At 39.7% G+C, this 13,259-nt stretch overlaps 1 protein-coding gene and 1 long non-coding RNA gene across 2 annotated transcripts; one reads left to right on the top strand and one right to left on the bottom strand.

Annotated features, from left to right (window-relative positions):
• Window positions 1-341: 341 nt before the first annotated feature.
• Window positions 342-843, bottom strand: LOC147477319 (uncharacterized). The gene is made up of 3 exons (XR_015208357.1): window positions 699-843; window positions 518-604; window positions 342-405 (listed from the first exon to the last, which is right to left on the bottom strand). It is a non-coding gene; the product is annotated as an uncharacterized LOC147477319 (long non-coding RNA).
• Window positions 844-1,378: 535 nt separating this feature from the next.
• Window positions 1,379-2,569, top strand: LOC147477318 (uncharacterized). Its single transcript, XM_086585971.1, has 3 exons — window positions 1,379-1,475; window positions 1,621-2,187; window positions 2,280-2,569. The coding sequence occupies exons 1-3, from the start codon at window positions 1,379-1,381 to the stop codon at window positions 2,567-2,569; spliced, it is 954 nt and encodes a 317-aa protein (XP_086442097.1).
• The last annotated feature ends 10,690 nt before the right edge of the window (window positions 2,570-13,259 follow it).

Here is a 13,259-nt window from a genome sequence, read left to right as displayed (position 1 = left end):
TTTCTCGACGTTAAAATTTTGTTTCCGGTTAAATTTCCATCTAACTACCGTTAGCATCAGAGCTACGAGGCCATTTCGCATCACTTACTCGACAGACTCTTCAAGTCAAGGCGTGGGACAGCGTCAACGCCAATCATATCTATCAATCCTACTAACTATTACGATTTTTCCCAACTCCAACTACAACAAATTCCACTCTTCAATTCACATTTAATCCAATAATACTAAGTGGGTGTTCTTTCTCACTCACTCGATACTCGACGTGATTTTTAAACAAGTGTGAACTAGCATCAATGCTCTAAAATAGATTGAATATTAAAAATTCTTACCGAGTCAGCAACCACAATCGCTCCTAGCTTGCTGCTCCACCGATATCGCTCAACTCACTCCTCTCCAAACCAGCTACTGCCGACATTCAACAACCAATTCCAATTAGTATTATCATTTTTCTTTCCAATACCACTAATGAACTCGAAATCGAGTTTACACTATTGATTTGTAGGCGAAATTCACTCACCTTTCGCGAAAACCCGACGCACTCCAAGAATTTTTGGCTCCACCACTGTTTCACGCCACTCCAGCTCGTCCAACTGCTACTGCCGACCTTCAACACCCCCAATACACTCAGTTACAATCGAGATATCGAATTCCATCAACATTTAAATCAAATTATCAAATAGATACGAAATCGCACTCACCGTTCTCTGCGATCCGGCGAACTTCCAGTAATTTTTGTATCTCCACACTCGAATTCACGGTTTCTAAGGTTTGGGGGTTTAAATTTTTGGGTGAAATCGGTTGAATTTGGGAGAAAGAAGTTTTCTCTCTCCTAGGTTTTCAGTATTGCGATTTGGGGAAGAAGAGATGCGATTTCTATTTTCGCGATTTCTGTTTTGGGCCTATTTTTGGTTTAGTGCGATACGGTCAAGGCCCAAGCCCAATATGACCCAATTGGGCTTAAGGTCCTAATACTCCTAACCGCCAACTTGTTTGACGTCGCATCGTAATCATTTTTCCGGCCCATCCCGCTAAATTAAATCTTCTATATTCTATCTCACCGCAGGCTATAACAATAACCCACTCATGCGTGTAGTCGTTAACATTCGCTTCGCCTTCGCGACCGAGAAAAGCCGCTTAACCGACATTTTTGCCAAATTTTCGCCTATGGTCGCTTACCTAACGTGACTTAGGAGTCGGAGTTAAGTTTCATCCAGTTACGTACGTTTGAAAAATAAACCCGACGACCAATTTACATAATGACCCTAGATTTAATATGAAATTTACAAAAATACCCTTAATAAGAATTCAGGACTTTACACAAATGCCGGCCTCTATACCGCTTGCTGAGAAAAACTCCTGATTTCCATTGGACCGCGGAATGCGAAGGAACCTTTCAAGAGTTGAAAAGCTACCTAGGGCAGGCACCCTTGCTATCATGGTCGGAACAGGGAGAAAAGTTGCATTTGTATCTTGGTGTTAGTGAGTATGCTATAAGTTCAATTCTGGTGAGGGTGATCGACAAGATAGAAAAGCCAGTTTACTTTCAAAGCAAAACCCTACTGGATGCAGAGACCCAGTACAGTAGGATTGAAAAATATGCTTTGGCTTTGATATTTTCAGCTCTTAAATTGAAGCCTTACTTCGAAGCTCATTCTGTGGTGGTAGTAACAAACTTGCCTCTCAAACAAGCGTTGAAGGCTGAGAAGTCAGGTAGGATGCTTAAGTGGGTGGTATTGCTCAGTTCTTATGAGATTACATACCAAGTCAGAACAGCGGAAAAGGCACAAGCCGTGGCGGAGTTTCTGGCAGAGGATCCCACTTGGGGAGAGGAAATGGTAATGGAATCTGAAAGGGAGGTCAGTCGTGATCCTTGGGATATGTGCAATGGGTGGAGAGTTGTCGCAGATGGTTCTGCTACGGATACAGGAAATGGAATAGGGGTCGTGTTAGTGACTCCTGAGAACAATTGCCTTGAGCTATCTATGAAATTGGGGTTCGCGGCTTCAAATAATAAGTATGAATATGAAGATGTGATAGATGGATTAGACTTGGCCAAAGATCTGGGGGTGAATGAGTTGTCTGTTTTCTTAGATTCCAATTTGGTAGTTTGTCAAGTGAATGGAGGGTTTGTGGCTCGCTGCCCCGGATGGCGAGATACCTTGAGGTCCTACAGCGAAAGGCAAGCAAGTTCGACAAAATACAGTTTGCCCATCTGGGCCGCGGAGAGAATAGACACGCCAATGCTTTGGCTTATGTGGCGGCAGTTTTTCTTGGATTAGAGGGTCGGTCTATTGAAGTTAGAGTGTTGAGCAAGCCAAGTACATCAGATGAGGATGGGGTTTGGCTCACTACCGAGGGGGATCAGGGTTGGATAGAACCGATAAAGACTTTCTTGAAGGGAGTAGAGGTAGAGAATAAACAGGACAGGCGAAGGATGGAACAGCTGAGTCAGAGGTACACATTGCTGGAAGGTGAACTATACAGGAGAAATTTCAACGGACCATTGCTAAAATGTATAGGTCCACGGCTGGTGCAAGAAGTTCTGGCAGAGGTTCACGAAAGAGATTGAGGGAGTCATTCTGCAGGGCAAACTACAACTCATAGGTTGATATCACAGGGGTATTTTTGGCCACATATGAAAAGAGACGCCACAGAGTACGCCAAGAAATGCGAGAAATGCCAACGATTTGCTTCATTCATACACTCACCAGCTGAGCCATTGCAAAATGTGTTCAGCCCATGGCCGTTCGCCATGTGGGGACTGGATATTGTAGGACCTCTACCCATGGCGAGCGGTAAAAGGAGATTTATGTTAGCCGCTACTGACTATTTTACCAAATGGGTGGAAGGCGTGGCTTTGCAACAAGTTAAAGAAGAAAATGTGAAGAAGTTTTTGTGGGAGAATATCATATGCAGGTTCGGGTCACCACATACAGTCATCGCGGACAATGGAACTCAGTTTACCGGGGGAAAGGTGCGAGAGTTTCTTCAGGCATTTAAGGTAAAGCAAGGGTTCTCAGCCCCCTACAACCCTGAGGGAAATGGACAGGTAGAAGCATCAAACAAAATAATAATGGACAATTTAAAGCGAAAGTTGGAGGAGAGGAAGGGTGCATGGGCAGACAAGTTAAGTCATGTGCTATGGGCATATCGGACCACACCGAGAACATCCACTAATGAATCACCATTCGCAATGGCGTACGGAGTAGAGGCCATCATACCAGTGGAAATGATAGAATCCACAAACCAGAACTCAGGCTGTTGAAAGAGGACTGAATGAGAGAATATTAGTTGTGGATTTGAATCTTATCGAAGAAAGAAGAGAGATAGCCCGCCTTCGGTTGGAGGAATACCATCGGACTCTACAGAGACAATATGATAAACGAGTTAAGCCACGGAGTTTCGTGGTGGGTGACTATGTGCTGCGACGAGTTACTCGCCACCAAGAAAGAAAACGAAGGAAAGTTGGGGCCAAACTGGGAAGGACCCTATCTCATCAGTAAGAAGGGTACCTCTGGAACTTATGGATTATAGACTATGACAGGGGAAAAGATAGAGAGGCCGTGGAATATCAGAATGTTGAAAAAGTTTCATGTCTTGGGTCTGTGCTTAGTCTTTTCGTATGACATATTTAAGAACGAGCTTATGATAGCGCACTATTTGTATTGTTTATTATTATGTCTATGAAATAAACATGCACTTCTTTCAATCGAATCAGCAATAGATAATAAATAATCAATTTTGGAGTGAGTATAATTGCCCCAACAAGCATCACAGCTGTTCAAAAAGAGCGGGTGGGAAAATCCCTTCGCGGACTATCTGCCTGAATCAAACTGGGGGCAACACTGACTAGCTTCACAGCTGTATAAAGAGAGCGGGGGGGAAGAGCCCTTCATGGACTGTATGTCCGAATCAAACTGGGGGCAACCCTGCCTAGTTTCACAAGTGTATAAATAGGAGCGGGCGGTAGGAGCCCTTCGCGGACTGTATGTCCAAATCAAACTGGGGGCAACCCTGCTAAGCTTCATAGCTGTATAAAGAGAGCGGGGGAGGAGCCCTTGCATGGATTCTATGTCCGAATCAAACTGGGGGCCACCCTGACTAGCTTCACAATGTGTAAAAAGAGAGCGGGAGGAGCCCCCCTTCGCGGATATATGTCGAATCAAACTAGGGGCAACCCTGACTAGCTTCACAGCTGTATAAAGAGAGCGGGGGGGAGGAGCCCTTCGCGGAATGTATGTCCGAATCAAATTGGGGGCAACCCTGATGATAAGCACCCAAAAGTGTATTATGAAACCCCATTGAGACATATAAATTTGGTTAATTATGTGTTTAATAATCATGAAATAAATATGTTTTCATACTTTTGCAGGTATTTGCAGTAAACATGGAAATATTGGTTAAACTCGAATAATAAAGCACGAGGGGCGTATATATGAATTCTCCCAATCCGCACGTAAGCATCAAACTTCCAAAGCTCCTACCTCTTGAACCGGGACTCGAATCGACAAAGAGAGCTGCTTTCGGATAATCGGGCGATAAACTTTACGATAGGGGAAGTTGTAAAACCGCCAAAATAACGGACCGCCATCGATCGCACATGGGCCCACTATGCGGGGCCACAAGATTGGATGAGTCATCAATCATGGAGCATGTCAAGACAAAAATAACAAATTATTGGTGCAAAGTTGACACCTTGCATGTAATAAATTAGATTAGGTGTTAATAGTGAAAAAAAGGCAAGGTGTCACTTTGTTTTAATGTGGTGGATAAAAATGAATTAATGTGGTTTGATGATTCACGTGGGAGGAAATGAGATTTCTCTCAAATGGAGAAGAAATTAGACAAGGGTGGGGGACACTCCATTTACTCCCTTGACTTATTTTCCTCACATGGCATTATTTTAGTTCCTTAGTGAAAAAAATCATAAGTTAGTTTTTAGTTTTTGTAAGAAACTTGTAATAGTTTTAATGGAGGAAACACTTGTTTTCTTCTAGAAAATAAATATATCAGTGAGTTTGATTGTTTATCTTCTTCCTTTCTCTATCTCTCTTTTGTTTTTTTAGTTTATAAATCCTTGTCCCAAGGATCATGAACTAACTTCCCTTTTGGGGAGTTAATCCAACTCATGTGAGGGTAAATCAATTTTTGTTGGTTTGGTAGGTTGTTAGGAAGAACAACTAGCTCTACACCTTATCCCAAAATGATAGTTGGTGTAGTGTCTAGTTAGGAATCAAAGCAATGAGCTTAGAGATAAGTCATTGCTTAGTTCCACTTGCTAGTATGTGTGAGCTCTTAAGTGAGCCATACATGCTAGGGATCAAATCTTTACTTCCATTAGGGGCTTGTCTATGAGTCTAGGAAGGATCAAATAACCTTTTTCAAATCAACAACTAATGATAGTTTTACATGAGGAGGATTAACTCTCCACCTTTTCTTTCAAATCTCTATTTTGGTATTAAGTGCATGTTTTCAAACTTTAATGTCTTTCTTAATGTTTGTGTAGGAAGGAAAACCTAGCATTAATATTATAACCTTACTCTTTAGTTCCCTTTATTGTAACATCCAATTTGTAGTTGTTCTAAACTTTAGGTTAGTTCGAATCCTTATTCCAACTCTACGAAACGAAGATCGTGAGTAAGGAACTTTGAGTGCTTTTGCATCAATTTAGAGAGTTCAAACCTCTAAGTAGTAGTAAACAAGCATATATCAAATGGCGCCGCTGCCGGGCTAAAGCCATAGAACTTGTGCTACAGATCGGAAGTTGCATCAAGGGGGAACTCCCATTCTCTTCCTTTCTTTCCTTTTCGTTCGTTTACGTTTTTTTTTTTTTGTTCAAATTCGTATTTTTACCTCGCAATAGACCTGTTCACTCACAAATTTTTTGTTCCACTTCTAGGTACCAAAAGTTAGGACTGGGAAACATCATTGCAGGCGATTATAAGAGTGCTGTAAAAAGTTGAAATCATTCTGAATTAACTGACACGCGTGCACCTGTGGTCGAAGTGTGCAAGCAGCCTAAATATCGGCCCTGTACCTGAAAAATTCGATAATCCTTTGGGATTAATCGCGTCGGCAATTGAAACGCGTTTGTTTCAGTTCTCAAGGGCTTAAAAAGCGGGAAGCTTCTGAGGTTCCAAATTTTGATATTATTGTAATTTTTTTTTTTTTTTTTTTTTTTTTTTATGTTTTTTCTGCATGTATGCCATGTATATAGTATTAGGAAAAATTTATGGATTATTATTTACGTATTAGCCTAGAATTATGCATGAATCATGTGAATATATATATGCGGTTAACTGGTCATGAATTACATATTAATGTATATATACATACAAATGGAACTGTTTTGCATGGTTATCTATATATCTATATCTAAGTCACATGTTTAGCATATATATTACCGAATGAGTGATTATTTGCATGTTAGCATCTATAACTTAGGAGTTATACATAGTAATTAGGATGTGTTTTGGTATTTTGGCCATAACTTTGGCTACGGTTCTCTGAATCACGCGTGTGAGCTCAATTCGGAAAGATCTCGACAGCGCGCACGCTGTCTCCACCAAGCAGCTTGGTGGAGGTCATTTTGGAGGTCAAAATCAACTGTTTTCCCCTCCAAAATCATCATTTTAGAAAATGGTGTTGTTTAATAAGTCGATTTTGTCAAGAAAGAGGAGAACATTCCAACGAGGGTTAAAATCTGAGTTGGGTAAGTTGTTTCTAAACCCTACGGGGTAAAGCTGCTCTCTATATGACATTCACAATCTCAATGAGTATTGTCGAAATCGAATTATTATGCAATACAAGAGTCGTATTTTAGTTTATGTATAATACCTTGCATGTTTAGTTTTGTCGTATTTATCTGCGTATGTATACTATCTATGCATGCTAATATATTTCGATCATTATGAGTGATTCAAATTTGCTGTTATTCTTGTTGATATCGTTTTACGTAATATCGATTAACAAATTAGTGTACATATACGTATTACTGATGTATATTTGCCTGTACGTATGGAAGTATTTATTGATGACACAAGCTTGCCTATTCGTATAGCTATACGTATGAGTAGAGTATCTTCACATGCTACTGCACCTAGTATTGTCTGAGTAGATCGTATTTGCATGTTTGTAGTTTAACCCTTCCATAAATCTTAAAAAAAAAAAAAAAAAAAAAAAATTAAATTAAAATTAATACCGCCTTTGCATAAAATTTAATTCCATACATCTTAATCATATTCCAATGGTGTCTAGGAAACTTGAAAGATTGAGGTTACTTAATTAGAATCGTGCTTGCACGGAAAGCCTCCCTGTCACACCCCGAATTTCGACAGATTTCGGAAAAACATTATTTGTTCCCGACTCTTCGATCTCCGAGGTGTGACGCACTCTCAACTTCCAAAAACCCATAAACAGTTTTAAATATGCGGATAATTAAAAACCAATAAAAATTTCAATTAAACAAATGTCCTCTTCATTACAAAAATTTACAAATAAGATTAGGTTACAAATCTCTTTTCAATAACTCCTTATTTAAAATTACAAATGAAAGTACAAATACATTGTCTAGACTGAAAAATCTATATCACCTTAAGGGAAAACAAAATACATCACGAAATGCAATGCTAACGCAAAACCACAAGCAGTGAGCCAACTTTCTTCAACACTAAACTGTCAAAACTTATCAACTATATTCATTAAATGAACACACCCGATAAGCAAACATGCAAATGGGTTGACATTATAAACAATCTTTGGTGTGAGTAGTCCTAAAATACAACATATAATATACATATATATACACAATCCATATGGGAGTTAGTTCCTCCACCGAGGCGCCTTAACTTTCAACGACAAATACAACATCCTTAAGCACAATAATTAAGGCAGGTAGTTCTTCCACCGAGGTTTTAACTTCCCCACTAACCACACATAAACTATACGCATAATAAATAAGGCATGTAGTTCCTCCCCGAGGCGCCTTAGGTGCTAACTAAACTATAACCAGTCAAGCATATTACCATAATTATATTATTTAAGGCTTTCCTTGCGTGTCCCTAAAATCACGTCGTATCTATGTCTTACCTAGTTTCCCTGGCTACCACAATCGCTACCCAACGCCGAACATGTACATCCACATGCCTCCCCTTACATAATGAACCACTCCGTGCGTAACCACCCTGAGCGGGATGCCGCACACCAGGTAAATCCTCACACGGAAGCAATTATGTAAGTAATGCCACTATTCGGCATAAAATATCGCGCGTCTCATTCTATTTTGCAAACGGAATAATCAAGCCACTATTCGGCTACGATTGCCCAACACATGGGTCAATCAACATCTTATATATAAAACATCTTATATATCACATATGCCCACACAGGGCAGATCACATGAGTTGTGGTAGTCAAGTTCTAGGATTTTCGTTACGTAATTTATTCAGGTGTCATACATTTATGACTCATAAATATTCCACTATATCACGTGTAGGTCATTTACCTTATTGCACTAAGCCACAATATTTAGAAATATCTCAATTATATATCATAACCACTTTCATTATTTCACGTGCCAATATATTATTGCACTATGCCACACTCCCGTGGGAAAATATTCACCAATACCATACTACCTCATAGTAGCATCTCATATATAAAATAATGGAATGTTTACACATTTATTTCTCCAAAACTATTGCATTCAATATATATATCCCAACATATTATATAATGTCACAATATCAACGTCAAATCTTAATTAGATAATGACCACCAAATTTATACAAGCATCAACAACATTTTAGCATTGGATTTGTCCATACAATTTATAACATAAAATGTAGCACAATTAAATAGTCCACAGTCCACAATCAAAGCCCAATATATATATATATGTTTTACACACTACTCACGTCAAATCATAATTAGATAATGACAAACAACGTTATATAATGTTCGGCAATATTTTATTATTATAATAGTCCATAAAATCAAATATGAGAAAAACTGGAAAAGTCAACATTCCACAGTCAATGGTCAACGGTCAAAGCCAACGGTCAACGGTCAAAGTCAAAGTCGACACGTCATGGTCAACATCAAAGTTAAAGGTCAAAGTCAAAATCAACACGTCATGGTCGAAGTCAAACTGCCATTGTCAAAGTCAAACTGTCGTTTCCATGTTCGACAAGTTCAGGGTCATAGCCATGGTTCATGGCTAAGGTCAATGTGTATGGCTCAAGGGCTCATGACTAAGGTAATGGTTCGGACCCAACTGGTCAAGCCCAAACCTTAGAACCCGAAAGTCTAAAACCAACTTATTTATTCTACCTGACCCAATTGGATCTATTTTAAGTTATATGGACCGGCCCCAAAACTAACTTGAAACTGGTCCAAAGAAAAGCAATTAAAACTGGCCCCAAGCAATATTAGAAACTGACCTAAAAACTTTAGACTGAACTAGCCCAAAACACAACTGAGTTCGGCCCGAAAATTGAACTGAAACCGGCCCAACAAAACAAATGAAACTGGCCCAACAAAAAAAAGAAACGGGCCATAGACTAATATTAGAACTGGTCCAACAATTTAGAACATAATCGGGCCCAAAACAAAAGGTTAAATTCGGCCCAAAACAAACCAAATAAGGCCCAACTAATCACAACTAAAACCGGGTCCAAAGAACCAAGCCCAAGCCTGAAATGGGTTACTGTTCATCTTCTCCAATTTTCCTCCACCAGCCACCAAAACCGGCCACCACCAAGCTCTAATCGACCACCCATTTTGACCCCACGGTTTTAATCCATGCGAAAAACCCACTAACTTTAATGAAAGTGAAATCCTCAATTCATTCAATCCTAACTTCATCAAATCTAGATCTAAAAACCTTACCGCCGCCATTAATGGCTTCCACCACCATTCAACAGCCCCACTACCACCATTAATCAAACCCCAAACAACAATAACCAAAATAGTTCAAAACAATGAAAATCACACATCAAAAACCCAACCCTCAGTATCACAGTAATGGCGTTCGGCGCCATTAAAGCCTCCTTCAAAGGTTCATTGCCCCCCTCTTTCGCCTCTACACACACAACCAAACAATCCATACAAGTCGACGAAATTTAGAATCACAAGGACAAGGTTTCAAACCGCATCAGTATAGGCGATGCCATTACTGCCGAATACCAAGCTTCGATAGTCCCAACACCACTACACCACTATACCATCACAGCCCAACCTTCATCCTTAACTCCCCGACCTCAACCAACAAATAACTCAAATAACAGTTCCAAAACAACATAGCCACCACCACACAGTATCACAGTTCGACGGTTCAAACACCATTTTCGATATTTAACGAAGTTTAATAATACGACATGCCGACGTAGAATAAAACAAGATAATAAGCAATATCACTAGGCGTAAATCTTAGACAGTATACACTGATACACGAAAACCATAAATTCGGTGAGATAGCAAAAATAGCTACTCACCTTAATGAACAGCTCGACGAATTTCCTCCGAGTCCGAGTCGTCGCGCTCCAACGCTCGAGCAAACGAGTTTCTAACTCTGCCTCCATTTTTAATATTTTTATTATCTTTAAAACCCTATTCTCTAGAAAAATGTGTTTATATACTTGGGTTCGAAACCCAATCCCAACACAGACTCGGGCCCAAAAACCAGGCCCACATATCCAAATCCAATCCAGCCGATTTTTAAATAAATAAATTTAATTAATTAATAAATAGATAAAAACGTATTTTAAAAATACGGGCATTATACTCCCTCATATCTCTCTTGTGACCTGGCTGTTGGTTTATGCACACGTATTCCTAGCTTCATTGCTACGTTAGCAGCAGCTTAGGCATATGTTGTTAAACTATAATGCTTAAGATAATAATAAAATTCGAGTCCTACTAAATTCCTTCTGTGAGTTAGATCTAATTTTATGCTTGCATGAGATTAAGGTCTGGTTCCACTAAAGATATTGAACATACCTATCGTCGAAAAAAATACGATAAGCAATTGCGTAAGTTCTCACCTAAAAATTGTTCTTCTACTGCTAATTACCTTCATCACAATCCTTCGTCGTCATCAACTTCTGTCATTATGGCCGACGATCCTCCACCAACAGAAAAGCCCCTCTCGGACTTCTATACTGCATTACAGGAAGGACCTTCTTCCTGCATCAAACTTGAGGACATTGTCGGTGATTTTTGTATCCCACCAAACGTTTTTAGTTTGTTACCTATATATCATGGTTTGGAGCACGAAAAACCTTACAATCATCTTCGTCGGCTTCAACAAGTGGCAACAACATTTCACCATCCAGTGATCTCTAAGGAACAACTCTTGCCCATTTGTTTCCATTCACTTTAGCGGAAAAAGCGTCAATTTGGCTAGCGGGACAACAACCACGATCCATAGACACATGGAATAAACTAGTTCAAGCTTTTATGCTTCAATTTTACACTCGAAGAAAAAACAACTGAAATGCTTGAAAAATTCAATTCTTTTCGTCAAAATCCTCATGAATCCTTTCTGAAGCATGGAGTCGCTTTTCTTGATCTTCGTTAGAATGTCCTCATCACCAACTGGACAAAGCTGTCCTTGTTCGTTCATTCTTTAATGGTCTTCGATCATCAAAAGAAACTCTTGATATAATGAGCGGGCGGTTGCTTCATGGACAAAGGCTCTGAAGCTTATACTTTTCTTGAAAAACAAAGCGAAAAAGGGTACACCTTTGGGGTAACACCGAGTCATCTCGGTCATCAAAGGACAATGTTACAAAGGCCACATCTATTTTTGAGGTAAAACCCGATCCCGAAATAAAAATTTGATAGAATCCCTAACTAAAAAGTAGATGCCCTTGCGGTTCAAGTAAGCGATCAACTACCAAAACCGGTCATGAGCGTTGACCCGCCCTTGTGTCCTTTGTCTTAGTCGACCATCGATGCATATTGTCCTTTGTTATATGCTTCCCCTATTCAACAATCGGAGGAGGCATGTGCATTCAACATTCCTAATGCACCGTGGAGACAACATCCGAATTTAAGCTGGGCCAAAATAACCAACAAATGGGGGCTCCTCCCGGTTTGAAAATCCGCTGTTCGACCTACCAATAATTTTATTCCATACCGCCAAGGAAATAATCAACAATACCAACAAGGTCAATTTCAAAATAATTCCAATGCTAATTATCAAACCCAACGCAGCCTTGTTCCAAATTTAATCCAAATCCAACTATCATCAACAACTTCTAAGCAATAATCGAGAACTACTACATTTGTAACAACTGCACCAACCATTACGGATAGGACAAATGAGACTTTCTTGGCTTACATGAACCAACGGTCTCAAATTTTAACATCTATCCAACAATCACTTCAGCAATTAGTGCAAGAAAAGAGTCAGAAAGGCGTGTTTCATGCACAAGCGGTTCAAACCCTAAACCAACAAACACGACCTTTGAACTCACCAATGCCCACGGTCCAAGCACCCCCAACCAAGGTGAGGTGCATGCAATCACTACTCTACGATCCGGAAAAACTGTAGACAATCAAATCATTATGCGGATGATCAACCAAAGGGAAAAGAGGGTTCCAAGGAATCTATTTCTAATAATGAACCTACGGAAGATTCCCCAAATTCAACAAAGTCAACACCTCGAATGTAGGAAGCGGGCATGTAGACCCTTTTGCCAAATTCCGCCCTAAAGGCACCGTTTCTGCTGACGCTTGGCAAAGAATAAACCCGATGAGAATTTTTTTGAAATTCGAGAGACTTTTCAAAATTTAACAATCAACTTACCTTTTTCGATGCCTTAAAACTATTACCAAAACATGCAAAATTTCGAAAGATATGTGCACCACAAAAAAAGAGAACTAATGTTCTTCAACAAAGCGTTCCTCATTTGAGCGGTTTCCCTCCATCACCGAACACAATGGTATAGTAAAATACAAGGACCACGGTAGACCAAGCGGTTCCATGCACCTTAGGTGACAAATACCGGCTCTTTGCTACTAGACCTAGGAGCTAGTGTGAACTTACTTCCATATTATTTATTTAAACAACTAGGTCTTCATGAGCTCAAACCTACCACCATGACTCTACGGTTAGCAAATCGTTCCATAAAGTATCCAAAAGGAATTGTGGAAAGCGTCCTTGTAAAAGTCCAAGATTTCTTCTATCCTGTAGACTTTGTTATTTTGGATACTGAAGTTGCATGTGATTCCATTCCTATCATCTTAGGACATCC

Source organism: Coptis chinensis, chromosome 9 (assembly GCF_015680905.1).
Source record: "Coptis chinensis isolate HL-2020 chromosome 9, ASM1568090v1, whole genome shotgun sequence".
In the NCBI taxonomy this organism is placed as follows: domain Eukaryota; kingdom Viridiplantae; phylum Streptophyta; class Magnoliopsida; order Ranunculales; family Ranunculaceae; genus Coptis; species Coptis chinensis.
Note: the sequence above shows the minus strand (reverse complement) of the source record. Positions and strands in the feature narration are given on the sequence as shown.